Source organism: Amblyomma maculatum, chromosome 2 (assembly GCF_055883805.1).
Source record: "Amblyomma maculatum isolate TAMU_Amacu chromosome 2, ASM5588380v1, whole genome shotgun sequence".
In the NCBI taxonomy this organism is placed as follows: Eukaryota; Metazoa; Arthropoda; class Arachnida; order Ixodida; family Ixodidae; genus Amblyomma; species Amblyomma maculatum.
In genome coordinates this window covers 24783853-24810541 of record NC_139345.1, presented here as the reverse complement: position 1 = coordinate 24810541, position 26689 = coordinate 24783853, and the positions used below count along the sequence as shown (strand labels likewise).

At 43.1% G+C, this 26689-nt stretch overlaps 2 protein-coding genes across 8 annotated transcripts in view; one reads left to right on the top strand and one right to left on the bottom strand.

Moving 5' to 3' along the window:
- Mcm7 (minichromosome maintenance 7) overlaps positions 1 to 26498 on the top strand; it is a 27937-nt gene extending 1439 nt beyond the window's left edge. The window contains exons 5-15 of the mRNA XM_084593496.1: positions 2208 to 2388; positions 4870 to 5007; positions 5379 to 5561; positions 7661 to 7742; positions 10300 to 10431; positions 10558 to 10641; positions 12286 to 12497; positions 14724 to 14905; positions 19367 to 19622; positions 20697 to 20806; positions 25682 to 26498. Coding sequence (XP_084449622.1) covers positions 2208 to 2388; positions 4870 to 5007; positions 5379 to 5561; positions 7661 to 7742; positions 10300 to 10431; positions 10558 to 10641; positions 12286 to 12497; positions 14724 to 14905; positions 19367 to 19622; positions 20697 to 20806; positions 25682 to 25889 — 1768 coding nt within the window. The 3' untranslated portion in view covers positions 25890 to 26498. The remainder of the gene's footprint in view (positions 1 to 2207; positions 2389 to 4869; positions 5008 to 5378; positions 5562 to 7660; positions 7743 to 10299; positions 10432 to 10557; positions 10642 to 12285; positions 12498 to 14723; positions 14906 to 19366; positions 19623 to 20696; positions 20807 to 25681) is intronic.
- LOC146198158 (replication factor C subunit 4) overlaps positions 26489 to 26689 on the bottom strand; it is a 122731-nt gene continuing 122530 nt past the window's right edge. For all 7 annotated transcript variants that reach the window (XM_084593507.1, XM_084593511.1, XM_084593514.1 and 4 more), the window contains one exon: positions 26489 to 26689. In XM_084593507.1, coding sequence (XP_084449633.1) covers positions 26591 to 26689 — 99 coding nt within the window. In that variant the 3' untranslated portion in view covers positions 26489 to 26590.

Sequence of the window (26689 nt, the reverse complement as noted above, 5' to 3'; positions counted from 1 at the left end):
CGCAGGCAGCTCAGTGCTGATAGGACGTTCGCTGCTGACATGTGCACTGACTCTAGTGCTGAATTCAAACTGCTTGCCCTACTGTGCCATGTGATGCTCATTATTTTGTTTCATCGCTCTTAAATGTAACAATTTTGCCGCTGGCAATTACTACGGATTTCCTTCCAGCAACCTGGATAACGAAATATTGTATGTGACATGACACAGCGACGTTTTCAGTTTGAATTGGGTGCCGCAGTCATTGCAATGCAACATCAGTGGATTTCAGGAGGAAAAAAAAAGCACTGAAATTTGTCCCGTTGTGGGGCTGTATAAAATTAGTTCTTTGTCATTTCAAAAACTAATATGTCATCACTTTGCCCATCGTCATGCTTCTAATATCCCACTGGAACTAACAACCAGAGTGCATTAATTAAATAGCAAGGACTGTTGGAATCCAAGGTGTTCGCAGAGTGCAGGTCAGGTAGGTGGTGATTAAATCTGTATGCAAAGTGTTGCAACTGATTGATTACTTGTGATAAATTAGATTATCTTTGAATTTTGTAATGCATTGATTTCCTTTTGCAAGGCGTGGTGGTCTTGGTTATTTAACGACTTTTTTTTTTGGTCCAAAAGTAAGCTGCAATCATCGATTAAAGTTATGAAACTGAAACTCATTGGGAAACACTGATTTGGCATGAAAATCCTTCCTGTTAGAGCGACAACTGAGCTTCAGTGAGGCCACTCATATACAAACCCAAATGGCCTGCATTTGACTAGCTCCGTGTTCTGTGCTTCACATTTTATACAGCACAGCAGAATGTCATGCTTAAGGAGCTTGCACTTTGTTTTCTCAGAGCAGAAACGGCAAGATTTTTGTGCTTGCATGACTTCAAGGGGCTATACAAAGCCGTCGTATGTTGAAGCAGTACACTCTTCTCTTGCATTTACATTGAGGCACTTTTCACTGCTGTTACTCCGGTATTCATAAGGGAACGGTGGATGAAATGTTGGAGCAAACTTGAAAAAAAACTGCAACTGGAATTGCCAATGTGTATACTGCAACAGATTATAGATCAATCAAGCCATGCCAGCTGATTCTCTGTGTATATGTGTTATGCTAGTAAAGAATTAGTGAAAATAACACAGTAGTAATCTATTACTTCAGCACATTTGCAATTCGTTAATAGTTTTCTGCTGCATATGCGAGACTGGGGATGATATGTGATCAGATAAACACAGTTTCTGATGTCGTTCTGGTTTTGAACACGGTGGCTATGCCATCTGCGGAACCCGTGTGCTCAAAGTTTAGTGAGGCTGGTTCTGATTTCTTTTGCATGTTTACTTTTTTTATGTGTGTGTGGGCTATTGCATTATTGAAGAATAATTGAAAGAAATCTCAACACAGTGTGTCATGAGAAGTGGCATGTGTGACAACCTTTGTGCAATTTTTAAGGAAGTTCATTGCTGCAGGATGTACACAGTTTTCTTGTTTTGGAGCACAGTAGACATTGTTAACCTGAATGCATTATCGAAGGTTTGCTAGAAACGGATGTTTCGTGTTTTTTTCTGGTAAGGTATAGTATTTATTGGTGTTGGTAAGCTATATGTACCTAAATTTAAATTTAATGCTTTGGCGAATTCCTGCCAGATTTGTTGAACAAGCGCAGTTTAGTATGGTACATTTATTAGCTAAGTAATTTAAATATTCAGTTCGTTTTATGTGGCTATCATTATAAATAAATAAACTAAACTTCTGATCAAGCACATGCAGAAAGCGTTTTGCTTAGCTAAAGAAACATGCACTAGACTTGTCAGCCTAATGCCTAGGGAATTGCCTGGTGGCAGAATTACTGTTTGGCCTCTCTGTCTGTCTCATATGTATCGCATATTTCCCCACTGCATTTTCAGCAGCCAAATGTTCTGACTTAAGTCGGGCTATGCCAGTAAAGAAACAAACAAAGCAAAAAAAAAAACATTTGTATTTTACAGCAGAACATTTTAATTCATGATTAGTTTGTTCATCTCAAAATCAGGATCTTTTGTAATACAGAGAACCATATACATAGTGAGTTTCATCAGCGTGTTACTTTAATGCATCCTTCTCTATTAAAACAGAAATTATTTGTAGTCCATTTTAGGAATCGTTCAGCCAGTGGCAATATTCTTTCCTACTCAACCTCTGTAAAAGCTGCCTGGTGTGTCCCATGTGCTGTTCGGTGTTGCAGCGAGGTGTACTTCAAAATGCCGTCGGCCACTAAGCCTATGTCTGTGCGAGACGTCAAGGCAAGCTGCATTGGGAAGCTGGTCACTGTGAAAGGCATTGTGACTAGGTGCACTGAAGTGAAGCCAATCATGTGTGTTGCCACCTACACTTGTGACCAGTGCGGTGCTGAGACTTACCAACCTGTAAGTGCTACATTTGAAATTTCTTTCCTTTTAGTGAGTGGTGTTATTTTTGTATCTCTGTGTGTTCACTTCGTGAATTATTATTGAGCTAAGTTTGCACACATTAGTTGCCTGCTTTGTATGCGAGCACAAAACACATGAATGAATACACCTTGTTTGTTTGCTACAAAACATTTGTTAGCGTGCATGCATTTCTGAAGTGAGGTAGTCTAGGCTTGGCATGGGTTAGACCGCTATTTTTTTATGACCCCCTCCAGCGTGCAAGTTGATGGGGGAAATACAGAGGGTCATTTTAATCACCAAAGTCTCTGGCTTTGCACAAGCTAAATCTGAATTTTTTTTGAGAAAATGATAAGTGGTCCAATATCGATCGGTATTCTGGCTTTCCTTACTCTCAAGTGAAAATCTGAAAATAAAATAGAAAAGTGAAAAAAAGAAAATGCAGCTGTGAAATGGAAAGAAATGACAATTTTTTTTTTAAATACTGTCTGCTTGAATGCCTCATTTTCTGTGCTGGCTCAAAGTTTCATTGCTATATTCTCCTGAGAAGGATGGAAAAAGAAAAAAAATGTTTTGTGACTTGCATGGTCTCTGCATAATGGGAAAACCTACGAACAGCCAGCATTTTTCTTTATTCTGATTTTTTGACTACATGTTTACCTTGAAGAAGGTTTCTTTGACTGGTTAACCCCTTTTGACCTACTTGTTTTGCTATAATTCTGGTACCATGCTGCAAGTCATGACATTCTTCAGTTTTCAAATTTTATGGCTTTAAATTTTGTGTATGAAATTATCTTCTTAGTCTGGATGTCTCTACAGCAACTGCTTGCAAAAAAAGTTCAAAACTGAAGATTTGTATCTTGCAAGGAAAAAAATAATCTCCGCTGTCTTGATCTGTGGCATGCTACGGAAAAACAGTGGAAATTGAATCAGCCTTCTGGCACGTTTTGTTAGCGGCCTTTGTTTGGCACAGAGAACCATGACAAACCAGGCCCTCCAGGCTCGGAAACGTCGGCTCCGCACAGGCGAGCGCCGGACTCCTTTTGAGCCTGGTCTCGAACAAGCATACAAGGTGATTTCTGCACTTAATGCACATCAAATCTGCCAGAATGAAATTTCGGCTGAGTTTTGACAAGCGACAACTTGTGGAAAGAGTCCCCATGGTGATGCATTGGCAGCATTCCATGCTATGGAGGCACATTTTCTGTGCTAGTCGCTGAGCCATTTCGCAGAGCCCCCGATGAGCCAAACTGCGCATGCGCGAGCAGCGAGTGACGTCACACGGAGCACAGCTGAAGAGCCGCGTCAGAGCCGCCGCCGACTCCTCCGCTGTGCGGGTGACTCAGAGGTGCCGCGCCAGCTACACATGCGCCAAGAGGGAGTGATGTCACACGATGCACAGCTGGCATGCCGGGGCCACTACCAACTCCTTCGCGGCGCGGTGACTTAGAGGTGCCGCTGCGTTCGTTGCGCCGCACATGCGCAGTGACATCATTGCTCTTCCAATACGCCAGAGCCACTGTGCATGCGCGGGCTGTATATATGTGGCACCGTGCCGGTACCAGCGCAGTCAGCCATGGAGAAGTCGAGCCGAGCAGAGGCTGATCGCTTTAGGCGAGCAAATTTTCGTAATTCGTTGCTTCCGCAATTTTACTCGGGATGGCCATTGGTCAAACCACAGCCAATTTTTGGGAGGCATAAATGACGGCTACTTTTGTAGAGTCCATTTGTGCAAATTTCACAGGCAGCACAGCCGAAAACAGAAATAGGTGCAATCCTTCTGTCCAATTTATGCTTAGGTCCATGGAGTCTTGTAGGTAGGCAAGCTTTTTCGTCATTTTAGTTAAACAAAAATTTGCAATCGATGCGGCCAACTTGGTAATATCTAGTGGTACTGAAGAATGCAATCCAAGTTAGAATAATGAAATCATGTCTCTTCCCGTAGTTCATTTTAGACACGATCAGTTGTTTTATTACCCACTGTGATATAGACATGTTTTCTGTTGAATGGAGGTTGTAGTTACTAATTTGCTTTTAGCTTGAACGCATATTTTCCTTATTTCATTGCAGCTTGTTTTTTTTTTTTTTTTTTTTTTTTTTTTTTTTTTTTTTTTTTTTTTTTTTGTCAACAACGATCTTAAGATAATCCAGGTATATCTTTGCACAAGTTTTATTGAAGTTCTGGTGTAAGATAAGGTGTTTATGTATTTATGTTCCTTCTGTATAATAAAAAGAATGCTGGTTTTATTATTTACCCTGAGGCCTTCCGCAAACCACTTCAGGCTCAGAGTTCATTCTGTGAAATGTTTGCGTTGGGTTGGGTTTAACAGGGCTATCGTGCACCAAACACAAGGTAAAATCTGTGAAATGAGGTGAATAGTTTCGCTTGTCTGTTTTATATGGCTAACTGAATACCTTTGTTAATTCTGTTTTGCATGCAAGTGAGTATTTACTTGCTGAGCATGCGCACTTCTTTGGCAGATCAACAGCCCCAGTTTCATGCCTCTCGTGACGTGCCCAAGTGATGACTGCCGTGTCAACCGATCTGGAGGCCGTCTCTATCTTCAAACTAGAGGTTCCAAGTTTATCAAGTTTCAAGAGCTGAAGATACAGGAACATGTGAGTATTCAAAATGCTAATGCCGTTGTTTAATCAGTTGCTAGACACACTAAATACTATATACAGTTAAGCTCAGCATTAAAAGGACACATAGGAAAAATTTGATGTTGGCTTGTACCAATAGAATACCAGCCCCTAATCACAAGACAACCACTCTTACTTGAAAAGCAAAACTCTTGGACGATAGAAAAGAGTAAGAACTGAAATATAGGATGAATTGAAAAATCTGAAAAAATTTGTTTGCTGCTGCCTACAGCATACCCAGGATGAGCTTTCACTTTTCCTTCATTTTAATTCAAAATGTGTTGTAAGCATAATAAATGCAGCAAATTAGCTCTCTGCTAAGCTAACCATGCTCTTTCATCCTGTAGAGCGACCAGGTACCTGTGGGGAACATCCCACGGAGCATGACTGTGTATGTACGTGGAGAGCTGACCCGCTCAGCTTTGCCAGGCGACCACATCTCTGTGACCGGAATTTTCCTGCCACTACTCCGCAGTGGATTCCGACAGATGCAGGGAGGCCTCCTCTCGGACACTTTCCTTGAGGCACACGTGAGTCCGCATTCTGTGTTTGCTTGAGCTGTGCGTTCACATTTTGTTATTTATTGTTGTTTTTCATTGTATATCTTGTTATTTGGCTGGTTAGTATGATCTTTTTAACTGTTTTTGTTTGTTTGTTTCTGCCTCATCTGTTTGTTCAACATATCTTAAGGTTACTGTCTGTAAATAAAATTTTGCACATGCCTTGATTCCTCTCCATTTTTGTGTGGGCATGTTTCTGTATGAATTATTCCCAGTAGTAAGCTGGGTGTAAAACATCTATGCAGTCATGCCTCATTAATATGTACACTTTGGTTCCTAAGCAAAACTTCATAAAGCAAGTCGACCGTAATAGTGTATTGTTAAAAAAATTATTTTCAGAAAAAGAAAAAAATCATTTTGATTAATGTCTATTTCTGTCTATAGTGGAGGGTAGTGAGATGATAACAAAACAAAATCTTGAAAGTTCGAACTTTGTTATTTTGGTCGCTGTTATGAGGGGGGTGGCAGTCCAGCATACGCACTCACATAACCCACAAAAGCAGCCTGTGGAACCTAGTATGTGAATCCCTGCTCTAGTATGTTCCGCAATAATTGCAGATCAGCACAACCTGCTTAACACAACACAAGCTGTTTGTTACCGATTCATGCAATTCAACAGTTTCATTTGCACTGACTGCACATTATGATACAGGAAAGCTTTTTAAAATTCTTCAAGATTTAAAGATTTTTGTAATCAGCAAGCCAGGCGTGTACACACACCAGAAATCCAGCTTTTCTCTCTGCTTAGTTAACTTATTTTAATTTCGTCAAATCCTCATATCATGCCACGACTCCACTTTATATCCGAGACTTTAATTACAGTTAAACCTGGTTATAATGAAATTGTAAAATTTCCAAGATTTTTCGTTGCATTTTAGTTTTCGTTGCATGTGGTTTTGCCCAAGGACTTAAAATGACAGTGCAGAACGAAAGAATTGAATGTAAGAGAAAGCACCTTGAAAGTGTTTACAGTAAATCAGAATTAAGTGAGGTTATATGTATCATGATCGTGCTGGGGAGTGGTGCCATGTCCCACTCCAGCTGATACCGGTTTCCATTGGGCGAACAGGAGCAAGAGCAGCGAGCAGCCAGAGCAGCGCACGAGAGCACTGGGGACGCACATTCTCGTCTCCCCAACGGAACATTCACGCTGCAGCGTAGCGAGGGGGAGCGCGTGACGTCAGGTGTCACGTGATCAAACTTTTCCCGCACTCGCGTTGCCCGTATCCGCTGGCCGAGCGCCACCGCTGCCGTCTTCCGCCATTTTTCTCGACCGTCCTGCCCGGACTCCGGGCGAATAACCAGAAGTGACGTCAAAAAGGTCACGTGACTTCCTCCATTCTCCCTGTACTCCTCCGCTGGCGCCGGAGCACCGAGGACTGCTCTCGGCTGCTCTCGGGACCCCAAAAGTGCGCCTCCTCTGCCAATAGAACACAACGCTACTGCTCCTGTTCGACCACGGGTAGGCGGTGAAACTCGCGAGAGCACTTTTAGCTGCACTAAAAGTGCTCCTGTTCGCCCGATAGAAACCGGTATGAGACTGTCTAGGCTAGGAGCAAGCCTCAACCGAGGCACGCATGAGGCGATGGTGCTGCACAAACTTCAAAATGGATACTTAATCGTCTGCATTGCTGCTACCAAAGTGGGAGATGTGAAAGTCGATGGCTAGCAGAGATCCGTTCACGGCAAAGACGCATAGAGGACAGAGGATCAACTTTGGGAGAGACTGATGCTCATAGGTGAAGAGGACACAGGAAAACACTACTTGCTGTGCATTCAAGATTCCTAACGCACAGTGACATCTTTGGAGTTTTGCTGAAGTTGCACATACTCGGCAGTGGGGAGTCCGGCTCATGGTCCGTGCTGGGTACAGCCTTTTGGACCAGCCCGAGCCAGCATACAGCTCTAGTTTGAAGTATGCTTCTGCTCAGCCCTTCCCCCCCCCCACTCACACTTCATCTTGCGTTTTAATAATACCGTCTTAAAAGTATTGTTCTAGTGCATAACTTTTTCGTTTCTTTCTTTTTATTGCTGCTGACTTCACTGTTTCTAACTTTATTGAAATCTAGAGGATCACCAAGATGAACAAGATGGAAGATGATGAATTGGATGATGCCATGATGACACCTGAGGAGCTCGAAGAATTGACAGGTATGAAGCACTCAACACAAGTGATCGGCTCATTATTATTGCTTCGCCACTGGTTAGGATGCTTGACTGCTGTACACAATCATGTAGGATCGAATCCCAGCCACAGTGGCCGGTTTCTGGTGGAGGCGAAAATCAAGGTGCCCGTGTGCTGTGTGATGTTAGTGCACGTTAAAGAACCCCAGATGGTTGAACTTTCCAGAGTCCTCTACTACAGCATCTCTCATAGCCCTAATCACTTTGGGACGTTAAACTCCATAAACCAAACCGTAATTCATTATTGTTGTCCTCCCAGGCTGTCGTGTTCATCTGTAAATGTGGAATATTGGGGAAAAAAAAATAGTTCTGAGCTACACTACACTACAGCTGTATATTATACAAGCTTTGTCTTCAGGGGAAATAAAGTGAAATATCATTTATGCAATCCTACTTAATACATTTTTAAGCATAATAATATACTTATTTATTTTTATTTTTTTCTGATCCCTGCCAATACCCTATAGGGGAATTACATTTTTATATGGCTAATACACTCAAATTTCCATGTAGGTTTGGATAATACAGTTGCAAAAATACATTATATGAAAAACTCGTTTGGTTTCGGACTACTCTCCAAGAAGAGGCACCGAAAACGTGCTAGGCGAGGGGGAGGGGGGGGGGGGGGATTGTAGCTGCAGTGACGGTAACACTCATCACCGACTGTTGCAGTGCTAGTCCATTGCACATTAGACCCCCCTCTTTCCACTTCTTTGTTAAGATTTTAAATTTTTTGTTTTATAAAATTTTCTAGAGGGTGCCTCAGTTTCGCGCTCTGTCGCAGACCGCAGCACTGACCTTGGCAGCCTGCCGAAATTTTAAAAATGGGTCTAATTGGTTTTGGATGTGAACCAACTTAAGGCTCAAATTTTCAGGGGGGTGGATGAATCATATTTTTAGAAATGGATCAATTTCATTGTAAGAATGGGTCAAGCCTGTCTTCCACCCAAGTGCACCAGGTTCATCAACTGTCAAATTTGGATGAGGTTTTTCCAAGGTTGAACTTCGGGTGGTCTTCACCTTGTCTGGGACATGCCTTATGTGTCATGCCATGTGTTTCTATCATTACCCTACAGGACCATTCCTAAGATAGAGCTTTGCTTGGTCTTTTACCGTACCCATTCATCACTGGGGGTAGGCAATAAGTGCTTTCTCATTTAAATAGTGATATATAGCTAAACAGGCTGACTACTGATGAAAATATGTCATGAGATTATAGTGCTAAACAACCTCGCCTCATATTGTAACCATCAAGCACTGCAATATGAAAGAAACCAGGGTTTCTTTTTGCATTAAAAGTCACTTAAATCAAAATGAAGTGTAAGCTGCAGTAAAACATCATTAGCAGTGTATCATCTCACTAAGATATTGTTTACACCCTCTCCACCATGCCCTTCAGTGAAAATTGACTCTCCCTTTGTATCGCCGATGAAGTGGCTGTAACTTTTGTTACTGGATGCTGACCAGCGCCTTGCATTTTTTAAATAAAATGTAACCACAGTCTTTTAAAGCTTTGTGATGAAACATTCATACGTCACTGTGTCGTAATAACTTTTGGTTTGGAAACTGAAATGGATACTGCTCTTTATTAAAGCGAGCCGATTTCTCTCTGGCAGCAGAGATTTATCTTAGTTTGAAGAGCATTACTTTTGCTGTACTCACCTATGGGGCTGAAACGTGGAGGCTAACCAAGAGAGTTCTACTTAAGTTGAGGACAACCCAGAGGGCTATGGAACGAAAAATGGTAGGGGTAACATTAAGAGATAGGAAGCGTGCAGAGTGGGTCAGAGAAATAACTCAAGTTACCGACATTCTAGTGGAAATTAAGAAGAAGAAATGGGCATGGGCAGGAAATGTAGTGCGAAGAGAGGATAACCGATGGTCGCTTAGGGTAACAAACTGGATTCCAAGAGAAGGAAAGTGTAGCAGGGGGCGGCAGAAAGTTAGGTGGACGGATGAGGTTAAGAAGTTCGCGGGGGTCAAGTGGATGCAGCTAGCACAGAACCGGGTTAAGTGGAGAAATATGGGAGAGGCCTTCGCCCTGCAGTGGGTATAGTCAGGCTGATGATGATGATGACATATGCTGTCATCCAGTCGGCATCACGCTCATTGGTCATAGTTACCAGCATCAGGATGCATAAAAGCAGGGCCATTCACTAATTTAAATGTTCTCAGTGTAAATCTGCTACAGGGTTTTTAACAAAATCTTTGTGAACTCAAGCACCTTGTTAAGTCTCTTGTTTCACCAAAAAAGAAAAAGTGAATGGTTTAAATTTAGTTGTGCCTCTTTCCAAGCTTTTTTATTTTTTTATTCATTAACATGTGGTTTTCCTTCAGCTTTCTGCTCTAGGACCTCCTTCAGCATTGCATACTTTATATATACTACAAGCTTATACTAGTTAAATGAACCCTTGATTTGAATGCATTGTATAACATCAAGGCTTAACCTAGTTCATTGATAGCGTTGGGATCTTGGGATCCTCCAATATTTGCTGAATTCGTTGTGTGCCTTTTTTTTAATCAGAGGCTGACTTCTATGACAAGCTGGCTGGTAGCATCGCTCCCGAGATATATGGACACGAAGATGTTAAAAAGGCTCTGCTGCTTCTGCTTGTGGGCGGCATTGACCGTAATCCAAATGGCATGAAGATTAGAGGTGCGTTTCTTTTTTGCCTTTTTTTATCAGTGCTACAAATCTGTTTTGTTCAGTGTGCTTGGTGGAATCTTGTGAGACAGCCTTGCACACCCCATGACTTTTATCAACTTTTTTCGTTCTACGTAGGAAACATTAATATTTGCCTGATGGGTGACCCTGGTGTGGCCAAGTCTCAGTTGCTTTCATACATCGACCGGCTAGCTCCCAGGGGTAAGACAGTATTATGTTTACTATATGAATGCTTTGAATAATGTGATATAGTCGCCAACTGATATTTTGGATGGCCAATTTTCCGGACCTGCCTGAAAATCAGGACCTTGCCAAGGCGTCGCTATTCATTCCATAGATTCAATGTATAACGCCAGCCGAAATTTCTGACATTTGAAATCCTTCTCGTTCGATTTTCCAGACTTTTTCTTTCGATTCACGACTCAAGAGCTACCGAAAATGCAAACAACGACGATGCCATTTTGGTTTTCTGCAATCTTGAACCCACATGTCACATCGTCCGCTGATCCAGTGCCTCCTTGAGTTATCCGTGCCTGCAGCGTTGGAGGTTTTGGCTCCCGTTATACCCTTTCCCACTCCCTTTCCCAATAGGGCGTAATTGTGGCTCCGCCTCGCGGCCACGTTTCGAAGTCATTCTCTAGCAGCATGGCCTCCGAGATCACCTCCATTCTCGCAAAATGTGTGCGGGTTTGATCTCTGAGGCCACGCTAGCAGACGCTCCTCGCGCCAGTGGAGCCAACGTAGTGGAGCAGCCGCTTGCAGGCAGTTTTCACGCATTTTAGTGGTCTTGAAGATGTTTCAAACCAATAGAAAATCAAAGAAGGGCTACGCATGCAAAAGCACGCTTGCGTAACACACATATTGGTATAGAGCATAACGCCAGCGCCACCACACAGTTTCTCAGTGAAATAACCTCATCTGATTAACTCTACAGCTTTTTACAGCTACAGCAGTTTTTCTCGTTAGACAAGTAGTATGCCCAGTCGCTTAGAGCTGGTCTGTTCTTACGCAATAACTAACATGTAGCCATTGGCAGCGCCATTGGTACTAAGCAGCGACACTTGCAAGAGAAAGGCTTATACGCTTAAGAACAATGTACAATATCTTGCATTTGCTCACTAGTGGCCGGCATGGTCCCAACACTGAGCCAGCTTAAGCTTCATAAAAGTAATTCACTTAGGTTACAGGAGATATGCATATAAACGGAGTCAACAGCCATCGCATAGGGGATTATTATTATTATTATTATTATTTTTCAGTGTTGATAAGCGTGAAATAATGATGTAATCATGGAGATAACTGATTAGAAAGTATAAAAAAAGTAACCACATGCCACCGGTAGGACTTGAAACCATAACCTTAGAATTTTGCGTCCAGTGCTCCATTAACTGAGCTGTAGCGATGGCTGTTGAGTCCTGTCCTTTTGTAGGCATTTATGTTGCATGACTGTCCATAGGAGCATTCACCATTGCAACCCTTGTCTATAGTGGCGGATGTAGTTCGACCTATATTATCACGAGTGTCGCCTGGAATGTGATCTAACGAGGAGGATGGGAGCTGTATGGTAATCCTCTTACTCTACCTGTTGCATCAAGGCTCTCATCAGACTAATAAGCAAACAAATGTGGGGATATGAATCCATGTTGGTGTGTGGCATCAAGGCTCTCATCAGACTAATAAGCAAACAAATGTGGGGGTATGAATCCATGTTGGGTGTGATAAGGATATTTTTACTGTGGTAGTGTGGCTTTAGGGTGCTGGTGACCTGTCGCCCAGTCTTCATCATTGCAGTGAATATTTTTTGAACGATTGCACATGGAATCATTTAGCTCCATTATTTTCCAGGCCAGTACACAACAGGCCGGGGTTCATCTGGTGTTGGTTTGACGGCATCGGTCATGAAGGACCCATTGACTGGTGAAATGACACTTGAAGGTGGTGCTCTGGTACTGGCTGACCGTGGTGTCTGTTGCATTGACGAATTTGACAAAATGATGGATGGGGATCGCACTGCAATACACGAGGTCATGGAACAGCAGACCATCTCCATTGCGAAGGTGCCCTGGCTTTCCTTTATTGCACTGCATGCTTTCAGCATGGGTATCCAAGTCTTTTGGTCTTATCCTTTGACGGTGTCAAGGTTGACCTTCTAGACATCAGTGCCTGCAAACTCATTGACCTGTTCTTTTGTGGGTGGGTTTGGTTTGACTAATTCAAATGTGCCACTTAAAAGCTGGTTACCTCATTTGTTTTGTCCTATACATGTCATTCTCGACTGTTTAATTGTGGTAAGCAACCAGGCGGCTCAAAGGCAGATGTTAGGATGTTTCCCAAGAACACGTGCTTCGAACACCAGTCAATATTTTATGCTTGATTGCTAGGGCGGGTGGCATGTTAACCTTTTCAAGAAAAAGGCGTCGGCTGATCTCTGCTTCCTTGTGGGTGTTAGGAAAGAGGAGACATACTTAACTCCTTAACTGCTCCACGTCTTGCCAAGCTGTTCCCGAACCGTTTTGGATTAGCAGCACTCACCTGCAGCCTTTGATTGTGCACCACCTGGCAGGTGGCGGCACTTTTTCATTCATTGCTTTTTCTTTTACTGCTGGAATGTTTTTATTGTATGAACTCTGTAATTTAAAAATGCCATCCAGTGGAGCTGACATAGGTACTGCTGGTCTGTCGTGCAAGAAAAGCTCTTTTCTTCATTGCATTTCGATGACAATGATTCAAACACTGAAGTTGCACTATTTTGGGAAACAAGGACCACAGTGATGACATTGAGATGAGCAGTTCCTTAGATAAAAAAACGGGACCGATGTCATGAGTGTATGTTAGTGGACACATTTCCACATCAGTAACATTCCTACACTACCTTCTCTGACAGTCCCTGGTAAGACTTTCACCATAATCTTTCCAGATGACTTGCTGCAATATATTTAGCATTTTCTTTTTAGAACGAACTCACTCTATTGGTGTTCGACAAAACTATTTACAATGCTGCTGAGCTGAAAAGCTGCCGTCCTAGTGAGCGTTCCTACCTAAAAAAAAGTTGGTGCCAGTCATAAGGAAGAGATAGGGCGTTCCTCGCTCTTACGCTTTTGCCAAGAATTTTGCACAAGTCACAGCAGGATTGGTACTGGTCCTCTTTCAGCTGTAATGGGGGATGCTGCACTTTATGTATAATGCTACTGTCATCGGCCTTAGCGCTTATCTGCAACCGAAGCTTCACAAGGGACGGTCATTTTCGGTCTGGTTGAACTACTGCTTCACCTACACACCTGAGCGTTATGCAGAGCCTTATAAAAATAAGGTTTGCCTTGAAATTTTTCATGCTTTGTAGGGCACATTCAGGATATGTGTTGGATGCCCTAATTTACACTGAAAAGGGCACCAAAGGTGCTTGGTTTTGTTTGTGGGGTTTAACTCTTTCGTCATGTCGAGAAAATGGCCATAGGCCTCGGGAGGTATATTTTGCCGGTACAAATAATGCTGCAGCACACATTGCAGCATACAAAATTGCACATAATGGAATGCTGTTTCCAAAAACGCAAGTTACAAAGCAAACAATTAATTGGGGAACTAAAAACAAATAAAGGGAAATTGCTATTTTTGTGGCGAGTTGATAAAATTAAGGTAGAAAAGGCACGGTATATACAGGCGCATTATTAACAAAGAAAATTTAGAATATACATATTGAAGATAAATGAGCCAGGAACACCATGTAAAGAAAAAATAAAATAAGCTATCTGTACAGTGCCGTTCTTCAGCTACAGGTGGAAATAGCTTCATTTTTCATGCCATGTGGTGAAGCCATCTGGTTCTCATGAGGCACCAACTCAAAACTGCTGCAAACTGGCTGTAAAGGCTGGGTATACTGGTTGTGGTCCTTTTTTGGCCTTTACTGTTCATTGCCAGCAGGTAGTTTATTTTCCGTATCATGAGCAACAGTAAACTTCAGTATGCTAATTAGACAGTACCTGGTTCAGGTAGTTTCTTTAACATTGAATGCATGGTTTTCATTGCAGTAATACTCTAAGTCAACAGTAAAACAATGCCTTTTTGGCAAACTTTTGTATGCAGAGAAACAGTGAAGAGGTTACGATAATGTATTGTGATAAAAATGCTGCGGGGCCACTAGGAGAGGAATTTATCCTGCAGTAGTCTTAACTTGGCTGTTGATTGTGGCAGCTTTCTTGTGTGACTGAAATCATTTGCATAGTAATGGCATTTGTGGAAACAGCATTTGTTGAATGTGGCTTATTTTTATTTTATCCCTGTGCCAGGCGGGCATCATGACAACGCTAAATGCTCGCACGTCCATTCTGGCAGCAGCCAATCCTGCGTATGGTCGCTACAACCCAAAGCGGACTATTGAGCAGAACGTCCAGCTGCCAGCTGCTCTCCTGTCACGTTTTGACCTGTTGTGGCTGATCCAGGATAAGCCAGATCGAGAAAATGATCTCAGGTTTGTCTCACATTTGCTGTGCTCAAGGAAAAGCATTCAGTCATTCCTTTTTTCGTAAACGAGCCTGCTGCACCCCTTCTGTGCTGCTCATGACAGAGCTCCACTTTACTGCTGGCTGTGAGATGAGTATCAATAGCTGCTGGCTGCACACTTTGCTGGCGCATTGATTGCTGTGCTGCTGCTTTTGTCTGAGCGAGCAGCAAGCGCTAAGCTCTGTTGAGGGCATTGCGGAAGGCACAAATCTGACAGTGCTTTACTCGTTTATGGATGAGAGCGTTGTAAAGCTTTGCATCAGGACACACACAGTGTGTCATGCAATAATTTTTAAACTTAGTGGGATTTATTTCTGCCGAATAAAAAAAGCTATGTTAACATTACCTCGTTGGAAGCACCTATGTCGTACCATTTTTGTGGTGCTCGACAGCCTCCCTATTCACACCTGAAGGTTTAGAGCTGTATTCGAAGAGTTAACCAGTTAATTCATACTAATAAACGAAGAAACACCAGTGGGTACTTTAGATCCATTGGTTTCGCTTATAGGATTTAAAATCTCAGAGCAACGCAGTTTATGAGAGATGAGATAGGGGAGTGAGTAACGGCTTTATTTATCCCAAAGGGGAAAGGGGCAGTGGGGGAGGGACGGAGGTTCTACGCTGAATAGGATTCCATAATGGAGGGCTCCAAAAATTTGACCGCCTGACATTGTTTAGTGTACACTGAAATTGCACACTGCACAGGCGGTTCGCTTTTTGCCGCCGTCGAAACGTAGCAGCCGCAGCTGGCACTTGATCCTGCATTGTTGGGTTCAGCATTCAAGTGCCTGAGCCACCAAAGGATGACATGTAGTGTCCTACAAATGGGCTGACAAAATACACTGCACAGATAATGTGGGGTCATGTGGAAGATGGAGTGATTAGTTTGTCTAGAAGACAATAAGTTCATTGTGCATCTCTGCTGCCTGAAACAGCTAAAAGGGTCCTAATACATGGTCAGATGTTAGCAGCTTGGGTGACTGATGTCTATAATGCACACATTTCTCGACATCCAGCTACCAGGCTGTCCATTGTTGTTAACAGTGTGCAGGGATGGGGTGTAGTGGCATGTTGTAAGACTAGAATGCCTACAGTTCCCGACCAATTTTTCGAATTCGGTGGTACCCGGTAAGTGGTCCGAATGAACAAACAGTCCGAAAAATCCGTGAACTTGAAAATAGCCAACCTTTTATGAAAAGGCGGCTTTAAGGGGGGACACTGGTCTTAGAGCTATTTTCATTATTTTAAAGCCAATCCTGATAAAATCATACCCTTTTGTTCAGATTTTTATGCTGATTTCAAAAATGTAACTTGTTTTTCTCTATGTCAGTTAATTCCCGAGATAATAGTATTAATTATCCATTTAATTAGTACTTCCGCGCAAAAAAAATGCCTCTATAAAACATCATTTTTAATGCATGGCAGTACAGTACAATGACCAAAGAGTGCAATGATCAAAGCAGTTTTTCCATTTTACCCTTATTAGCAATTTTGCTGCACTTTGAAAGTTGGCCTTCAAGACGTGCCTATCATGCTTCAATTAACTTGGCAAAATAAAAAATTTTTGAAGCTTGAATAAAGAATTCTGCTTCGATCATTGCATTCACTGCACCTTCAGCTTTATTTAGAAAAAGGAATTACATCTCTATCTGTCCTAGATGCAGAGATATCGACGAACTAAACCAGCCAAGTGTCCAAAATTTGAGTTTTGAGAAAATGGGAAAAAACAAACTAGGCACAATTTATTCAAAATTTCAAAAAGATATATACATATTTACACTTGCAGACAGCTAATATGCACCAGGCATGTAATCTGACTGCTTGGGCTGACTAGAATGCCGCTTTTTCAGTGCCCGATGCATGTTTTCCGCAGAGGCACGCTTGCGTACTGATTCGGCTGTTCGGCGCCTGTCCTTCTCAGCCATCCTCCTGATATTCTGGACGCCAGGGTTCATATTTAGCTCACTCAGTATTTTTGAGCATGCTTGTAGGTTTCCTGCATTGAAGCGGACAACAGCCTCCGCAACAGCTGCTTGAACGGAGAACAGTGACGCATGGCGCTCCTTTGGTGCGAGTGACCATATTAGGGAGTGCAAGCTTTCATTACTGTTCTGGGTTTTTCCCTGCTGGCACCGCTCCAGCAGCTTTGGGTCTGCCAAGCGCTCATAAATAGGCAAAAGTGCTTTGCACACATGTGGTGGCAAGCTGTATCTGTGCTTGGGAGCAGGCTCTCCCTTGGCTGCAGCAGCATTCTGGCGGCACCACGAGTTTGCGCCTGTCGGGTAGAGGGTGTGATTTGACACGGTATCATTGGAGGTTACGTGATGATAGGTAGCCATCACTGCCTTATGCATTGCCCCAACATCTCCAGCATGGGACTTCAGGGCCCAGCTGTAATACGATGTCAACTTGGTGACAAGGTCGCCTGTCAGCTTTCCTTTGCCACTCAAGCTCTCTTTTGCATCACCTTTATGCTTGGCAATTGCATTGCGTAGGGCCGTTCCCATCCGCTTCTGCACATGGTTTGTGCAGTCTTCTTTGCTGATTTCGATGTAGCCGTACACAGCTGATTCTTGCAATGCAAGAAATGTGCGGCTATCGCCGTCTGAGAGCATGGTCGTGTACCTAAGGCCATGTTTCTCCAGTGACCTTTCAAACAAAACAAGTCCGGCCTGAACTTCCATTTCACCGGACTTTTTGTCCGTGTTCTTTTGGCACAAGTGGCTTTCTTTCCACGCCTCATAGGACGGGTCACCTTCTTTGGGCCCACGCTCACACCCAGCACAAAAGTTACTGAAAACTACATAGTCGAGTACCAGTTCAGTAAAAAGTTCTACTACGGCGCCGACACCGATGTGGGATGAATGACCCCGGGTCATCCATGAACCATCGAAAGAGACAAATGTTCCCGGGGTTGTCAAGGTTCAACTCGTTATAGAGTTGCCGAACAGAACGGGCGCTGTCTTTCAACACTCCTTCGGCTGCGCGTGTTGCTGCGGGCGTCAGCTTACTCTTTACGTAGTCCTGCCACGTTTTCGTGTGCAGGCCACGATGAGATATGTTCATCGCCGCAAACACATCATTCAGCGCCGTTTGCCTATGTCCGGTACTTTGCATCGCGCGTGCAGCAAGGATATTCACGGCAAACGGATTTATCTTCTGGCTGCCTTGCACGCGCGGCGAATTCCATGCCGATGAAATGTCCCCGCAAATCACGCACGCGAGAGAGAGTTTAACGGCTAGACCATATTCACGATTTCCTTTTGAAATATGGACATCCCCGCCACACACTTTGCACTTCACAGCAGACAACAGTTCGTTCAGCGACTCCAAACTCACAACAGTGAACGTCGTATCGTCCGCACGGCAACCGCCGGTCGCGTCAAGAAGACGGGCGTCAGAAGTGGCGATGAAATCCGCTTTCCTCTTCGTCGCTGCGGTTGAACCCAGCTCCTGCAGCATTCCTTCGGCTTTTCTTTTCTTTTCAATCAAGTCCGAAGGCTGCAGCATCGTCGTGTCGTGGCGGACGCGTCCGCTGGGCGTAGGCGCCGCCGAGCTCGCTAGGCCTATTTCGTCCGCGGGGACTTCTTGACTTGCCGCTGGCTCCTGCACATCCTCGGAGCTTTCGGGTGCCGCAGCACGGTTCCGAAAGTTGTCGCCGCGCGCACTCTTCTTCTTTTTGCCGAATTTGTGGCGCGAGCGGAATTTACTGAGGGGCATCGTCTCGCCTCGGTCTCGACTCAGAACAAAATGGCGTCTCGGACGCTTTCAACGGCTGCTGGCCCGCCGCATGCAGACGACGTGCGATAGAATCAGCCAATCGGATGGCTCAGTTGCAGTCACGTGCGCTCAGCAGCGAATCAGACGCCGCGTTTTCGTTTTTCTTTGTGGTTATTTTTCTCAGTGGCCATTGAGGGCAGACAAGCGCTAGCGGCGGGAAATTGAAACCCAGAAAGCGCTCTTTCAAATGAGCCTAACATGGCCGAGATCGGTCCGGCGGAACGGCAGTTGCGCGCAACGAAAAATGTGCCGTTTTATCGTCTGCTGCTGCGCAAATTCAGCCCGCGCGATGATTTCAATTCGTTATTATGCTGAAAATACTGACTTCTGGAAGAAGAAAATTGGTGAACTTGTAGATTAATAGCCACAGATTCCAAAAATGCCATTTTCAGAAAATCGGTTTTTTGGTCATTTTTTGGTCCCAAAGACCCGTGTCCCCCCTTAAAGATCACAAGCTCTGCCATGGCTGCACAAAACCGGTTGGTTCCGACGATGCTTGCTTGCGTGTATATTTGGAGTCCGAAAAATTGGTCGGCTACTTTATTTAAAAAAGAAGGGGGGGGGGGGGGGGGGCATTAGGCAGTGCTGTCCTGCAGCTCTGTGGTAAGATTGCTTTCCTGCTGTCACAGCCTACATGTTCTCTTTTCAGGCTGGCAAACCACATCACGTTTGTGCACAAGAATTGCTCAGAGCCCCCACAAGGCACCCATAAGCCGCTGGACATGCGTCTCATGCGGCGATACATTGCGCTCTGCAAAAGCAAGAATCCCGTAGTGCCCGAGGCGCTCACCGATTACATTGTCAGTGCCTATGTCGAGATGCGTAAGGAGGCACGCAATAGCAAGGATGCCACCTTCATGTCCCCCAGGACTCTGCTAGCTATTCTGCGCCTCTCCACAGCCTTGGTGTGTGCTTCCCTCTGGCTTTTTTTCTTGCTAGCCAAGCAGAATGGACAGCCTTTGGCGCAGACTTGTGCCAGCATTTATTTAAACTTCTGGGGCCGAATTACGCTCTTATCCCATCTAAAATCTGTCACAAAACTGTCATTCAGCCCCTACTGCTATTGGTCGATAGGTCCGCCAGTCAGAATCAACCAATAGGAGAATGGCTAGCCTATCTGTTTGTGACAGTTTTGCCATGTTGTGGAGCGTAATCCAGTCACTGATTAGCATTTTCATTAGGATCTGCCACCGTGATGCGAGTAGTAAAACTAAGAAGCTTATTGATGGTTGAGAAATGTTTTGAGTGCAAGCTTTGGCTAGAGGCTTTGTTTCCCACAACATTGTCACATGGCTGTGATGATGGGCACAGCTGAAGTGAAAGACTATATCAAGCTAGTGCAGAACTCGTGTTTTATTAAGATACTTGTGCCCATAAGAGAAACTGAGTGCTGTAGCAGTAGGTGCACTGGATGGTCATCAGTGTTAGAAATACCATTCTTAACCAGACGACCACATAGTTTAAGGGAGACATTGAAATTTCAAGATGATGTACTATTGGCCGCAAAATATTATGGGATGTGGATGTGAGGGAAGAAAAATTTTTCTGGCTTAACAACACAGGTACAGCCTTTCTCTAACAATACCGAGCAACTGGGTACTGACATAAAGCCACAATAAATGTTCTTCCAATTACCTACTCGTCCTGCAAACTTTTGCTGCTGATACAACAGCTACAGCAAGCTCAAATTTTGTTTAAGCATTTGTATGCATGTGTAGCGATTTCGAAGAAATATAGTTGCCTCTTGTATGACAGTGTGCCCACATTCTAGAGGCTTTGAACTAAGATTGCGAAAAAAAAAAATGTTTATAATGGTTATAATGTTCACAGCATTCCCCTTCTCTTAAATAAGCAACCTGGAGCTTGGAATGAAACAAAAGAAGTTGCCGGGTACCTACTTTTGCCAAAGTCTAACAACTATTTTTGTCGTCATAAAGTTGTTGGTTGCCGCATCATCTAGCTTGACATTTATTCTGCAGGCAAGGCTTCGGCTGGGTGACGTAGTAGAGAAAGATGACATCAATGAGGCCATGCGTCTCATGGAAATGTCACGGGACTCCCTTGTGCAGCACACAGAGCCTGGCGGCAGGTCAGTACCACACTTCCTGAGCTGGAAATCTTGCTAGGAGGCTTGAACTAAGGAACTAAGTTAGCTTGTAAGGGGAGGATGACACAACAGAAAAGGAAAATAGCACGGCTATGCTAGCACTTGAAAGCATTATAGAAGGCACGCATATTTAAAGACAGTAGAAGGGACAGCGAAGAGTGTTTTCAAGATTACGTCTCCTGCATTTACTTAGTATTACTTCAGGTTCCATTCTTTAGTATTCTTTTGGGTCTCCACGCGAAAACTGCGTATCACCGAAACCTAGATGTAGGAAAAATTGTGAACTTTTTCTTTTTTTTTCCTTGTTTCGTTAGAGCAAGATTTAACTGTAAAAACGATCAATGCAATTGATGCAGCAGAAATGTGTTAGCACAAGGTGTATTCCTTTTGCGTTCTCTTACAGGCTTTTGTGTTCTCTGTGTTGGCAATGAGTGGCAGATACAATTCACTGTGTCAATCGCAGTGTGACACACTGTACCACCCCGCTGCGGTGATGCAGCAGTTATTACTCCCGCCTTCTGTGCCCAAAGATACGGGACCTAATCCCGACCGTGGTGGCAGCTTTTTGATTAAGGCGAAAAGCAAGGCGTCTTGTGCTTCGTGATGTCAGTGTATGCTAAAGAACATCAGGTGGTCAAAATTTCCGGAGCTCTCCACTACAGCGTATTTCACAGCCTGAGTCGCATTGGGACGTTAGACCTCATAGACCAAACCAAACCAAACATGCTGTACCCCCCCCCCTACATGCCACCCATCGTCTCCTACCCTTCCTTCATCTTGCCTCTCCTTTCACTTCTCAGAAAGTGCAGAAGGGGGTTTCCTTTTCTGCTTCCTCATTTGCCATTCGAAGATTCAGTTGAATGGACCGAGAGATTTTTCAGATAAGGGGGTCATTGGTAATGCATTGAGTAAATATTACAGCTAGACATGAAAACTTTTTGTTCAGGCTGAAAAAAAAAAAAAATGACAGTAAAAGTACCTGGAGCTTTCATATTTTAAAATATTTTAAAATTCTTGTATAAAAATTTCTCAAATACGAATTAAATTGCACATATTGTGTTCTTATTCGGATATTTAAATACAGTGGAGCCCCACTATAGTTTAGTTATAGTAAAGTGAAATGGCAGTCCCATTTTTCCTTCCATGGACTACTGTGCGTTTTATTTTCATTAATAGTAAAAACATTGTAATAAAGATTTCTTACAGTGAAGAACAGCCGTGGCGACGTACATCCCGTAGAATGATGACATCTGGGCACGCGCAATGTCTAGAATCTCAAGACCAGCATTCAGAGGCAAATAAAACTACAGATTTCAAAGAGCACCTTTAGAAATGGCTTTACTAGGCTAATGAGCGGCTAGGAGAAGCAACTTCTCAAAGGTCTTAAGATGGTAAATGTGCAGAGAGAAGTAGGAAAGGAGGGAAAAAGCAAAAAAGAGAAAAGTGCCGAACATCCACCACATTGGGCAGCATGAGGCAGCGGTTGCGGGGAAAGGTAGCGCGGCGGCGCTGTGTATGCAGGTCCGCGGCACTCTACTTTAGCACGCTTTTCTTAACTATTGACACCTAAACTACACTGAAGCCACGAAAAATCATGCTGTGTTAACATAATTAATGCTTGGGTTTTCACATGGAATCAAATTCATTTATATTTGTAGCCATATTGCATTTGCACAAGTGCATTAGTCTCACAATACAAATAATATTGGGAACAGGACAACATAAGATGTGATAAGTGAAGGTAAATAATTCCTGCATAAAGGAATAAGAGGGAGGTAGATTATATTTCTGAGTGTTTCTTTCAATATTATTGTTCAGTAAAAAGCGACTTCACTGCCTTATAGCATTTTTAGAGCCATGCTGTCACCAAGAACTGATGTATAGTGAAGAGTTTTGCCTGTCCAAACGCCTTTACTGTGGATCACATTTAAAAAAAAAAAAAAGATTCAGAATGTCTATTCTAAATTGCCTTTTTTCCTGCTACAAATTGCAGTTTTTTTACAGCTGCTACCATATTTAACTTTAAATGCGAGTGTGGAGGTGGAGACCTCAGGAAAATGAAAAAAGAAAATATGCAGTTAAATCTTAGTGATATGACTTCATTGATTTCCCTGGCTGAAGTGCATTGTGTACAATGTGCAGAATTTCAGATGTTTTGAACACTGTACTGCACTGGTACAGATGGCAGAAATGCATGATCCACCTTCGGCCTGATTGCTAGTTGTGCTGTATACACAGGGATCAGCCAGTCGTAATAAGTCCGGTCAGCCATGTGCAGATTCACATTAATGCATTTCCCATGCCTCATAGTGCATTCGGATTTTGTTCATTTTGGGGGGGATGAAACAGGCTTTTTGCAACTTCGTAAAGTTTGTACCATTGAGGTTTAGCTGATCACAACCAACATAGGTGAGAACACGGGAAGCATAGGGATGGCATGTGAAATTACCGAAGCAACAGATATGTTGGTATTGAGAGCTCCACTGCTCTTTTGCCCACACCTGTGTCTGTTTGCCTTTCTTTTCTTTCCATCTTCCACTCATCATTTTTTCTCAATGCCCTGTGCCATGCTAGCTCATTGTCCTCAAAAAGTTGGATTTTCCTAGCAGGTCACAAGTCTTATGATGATGACCGTAGCTGAATGCCAAGCACATTCTCAAAGCAATGAATTGAGAAAAAACTCGTTGTAACTTATGCAAATACAGTTTTGACTAGCAGTAGTAAATGCTGTAGCGGTATCACAGTAGAATAACATGCATTATGCCTAGTGCAGTGCAGTCTCTTGGCTCAACTTATGCTTGCCACTTGGCTTGAAGACATGGCTGGCTTGTTTTGCAATGCTTCTGTGGGAACATGCAGTAGAAGAAAGTCGGAATTTTGGATGCATGAGAGCTGTCCACAAAGTTATGTCCTCGTTACACATCCGCTGGATCTGCATTACTTTTTAATGTAATCTTGATCAACCATGTACGGCTTTGTGTCCTCTGTGAACAAGGGCATCTGGGTCTCCTTTGTACCAGCTTTTTTCCTTTGTGGTGCCAACACAAGCAAAATGCCTGCACTTGTACCAACCTAAAAGGAAAAGAAGCAATTTGCAAGTTTGCCCAAATTGCGCTGCTCTATCCTTCTTACAGTTGTGACTTGGCATTGTCCGATTTTCATCTTTTCATCCTCGCGGGTCTATATTTGAGAAGGACCAGAGCGTCATTCACGCCATGATGATAGGCCTACACATGCGTGATAAAACTTAGGGGTCACTTAAATAAGATTATGACACTGTAATGTTGAAGGATCTCTACAGTTACTAGGGGTCCCCTGATGACCCTATTACAGGCATTGACACACTTGTTGCCACCGCATACCGTTTTTTGACCGTCTAATGAACATGCCTCTGCAGAGGAGGGAAAGCATGTCTTACTTGCAGTCAAAGTGTCAGAAGCTTGATTCCACTACTTGAACACCCTTTTTTTTTTCCTATTAACATTGCTCGCGATCCCTTTTTACGAATCATGACTTTCCAATCAGGCCGACATTTTCTCTGCCTATCGTGCTAAACGTTGGTGTACAAAGAAGGCAAGCGTGCCCTCGTTCACTGGTGGTGCAAAGCCATACAAATTGAAAACACGTCCAAGAGGTATGCCTCTGTAATATTAGTGAATTTTGTAAACTTTAAACACTGCGATGAAAAAAAAAGTGAGGGGCATTATTGGACACTGCTTGTATTTATGTGGCCAACCCTTAGTTTTTTTTATATCTATACTCCCGGACAACTTTTTATGGCTATGCTGCCAAAGCTAGAGAGCCAAAACGCATCAGTTCACCGTGCAGCAGAACTTCTATTCCTTTCGTAAATATCGCGGATCGTGCTTTGGAGTATTATACCATTACTGAAATACTAACATTATTATATCACGACTGTACTACAGGATAAGCATGCACAGCATTAGTGTAGTGCATTTTGAAATCTCTACAGCACGCCGAGCAAATGGGATGGAGTCATCTGTCGGGAATCTGCCGAAGAGTACATCTAGTTTCTGCTGCGTCGACCCGCCGGTTCCTGTACACTTTTGCAATGTGCTTGTTTCGGCAATGCACGCACCATGTGTTCATTAACCTCAAATTTACGTTGATTTAGGCTCTAAAGATAGTCATTTCTACATCGTTGGCGGCTTGAAAACTATAATTTCAAGCGCAAGGTGAAACAGAACTACGCAGTGTAGTAGCACTGTGATGGAAGATCTGCCCCAGTAGCCTTGGCTACGTAGCCAGAAAATGTTGTCTGGGAGTATAATGTGACTTTTTATGATTCATTTCTAAAAGGTCCTCTAATCATGTTTGATGCATTAAATCATTTCCTCGCACTAAATTATTTCATGCCTCAAGGGTGCATGCTAGTAAACTCATTTTTCCTTTCTCTCTTGTCTGTAAATTTTTGCAACTATCATCATTTGTCTCATTAAAACTAAGCAGTGTCGCTCAAAAGTTGAATTTGTGCAGATGTCAAAGTACATTATGACTCGGGATGGTTTTGTGCATTGATCTGGCATTAAAACTTCCAAGTAGATGCAGCACACCTCTACTAAGTTTTCATCTCTGTGGTCCATGAGCTTCTGTAATAGTCATATCAAAACAACAACAAAAAAAGAACACTTTGGAATTCCAGCTTTGCTCATGCCAGTGCTCCATATTATGGCTAAGACTCTACCAAGGTTAAACTAGTGTTGTATTCAAGCTGTCACAATTTATAAGGTGTTTACTGGTACAGGACTGTGGTGCATTTGTATGCTATGTCAAGTAAAATCGTCACTGACAGTGGAACAAGGCACAGTAATGGCACTTGTGGCATTCCTATTTCAGAGTCCAGACAGTGACTGACAAGATCTTTGGGCTGATTCGAGACATGGTCACCGAGTCTGGAGGCAAGACAGTAAGGATGACTGACGCTGTTGAGCGCTGTTCTTCGCGTGGCTTCCGCCCCAACCAAATTGAAGAAGCCATTGAAGAATATGAAGAACTCAATGTGTGGCAAGTCAACCAAGCCAGGACTAAGATCACCTTTGTCTGATGTACAGAACACTATTTTTGCCACAGTGGAGGGATTTACTACCATTCCTCTCGTTATTTGCTGCCACCTCAAGAGACACATCTAAATATAACCCCCGATTGTAAATATTCTACTACGCCTCTCCTACATGCTGCCTTGTCTTAATGCACTCGGCAGGCCACGTTTCTAGTGCAGTTGTATTTCAAGCTATCCCAAGCATGTTTTTTTTTTCTTTTATTTCATTTGTAATCTGCTAATAAGTGTAAGCTATCGTTATTCATATCTATTATAGATCCCACTTTAATGTATTACTTGATGCTTGGTGGCTGCTTAAGAAGTTTGCTCAAAAGCAAACTGTCTACATTATTTTTTATGTTACCTTATTGTGAATGTCCGTAATTAAGCATCAAAGTTTTGCAAATAACATATGCATAGTATTTTGGATTCAGTTATGTACATGCGTCCATTTTATTTTCTGCCTGTGGCGATGCAATGCATGTCCGGCACAAACCAGCACCTACACTGCCGCATTATCAGTTTTTATATTTTTCTCTTTAAACCCAGTTAATAAAAATATTGTGTGTGCTTCACAAGAATGTAATTAAACCATAGATATTCAATGTGTTGAAACTGTTTCTTGGTTCTTTATAGGCAAATGGTGAACTCTGGACAAAAAAACACTTTAATACAGGTGATGGCTTGGTAAAAACTGTAGTCCAGATTTAGTGCTGGACATTACAAACTTGGTTCATGATGGTGATGCATAAGTCCATTATCTGGAGATACTCATCAGCACCCTCGAGCAGCCGGTGGTCACATAT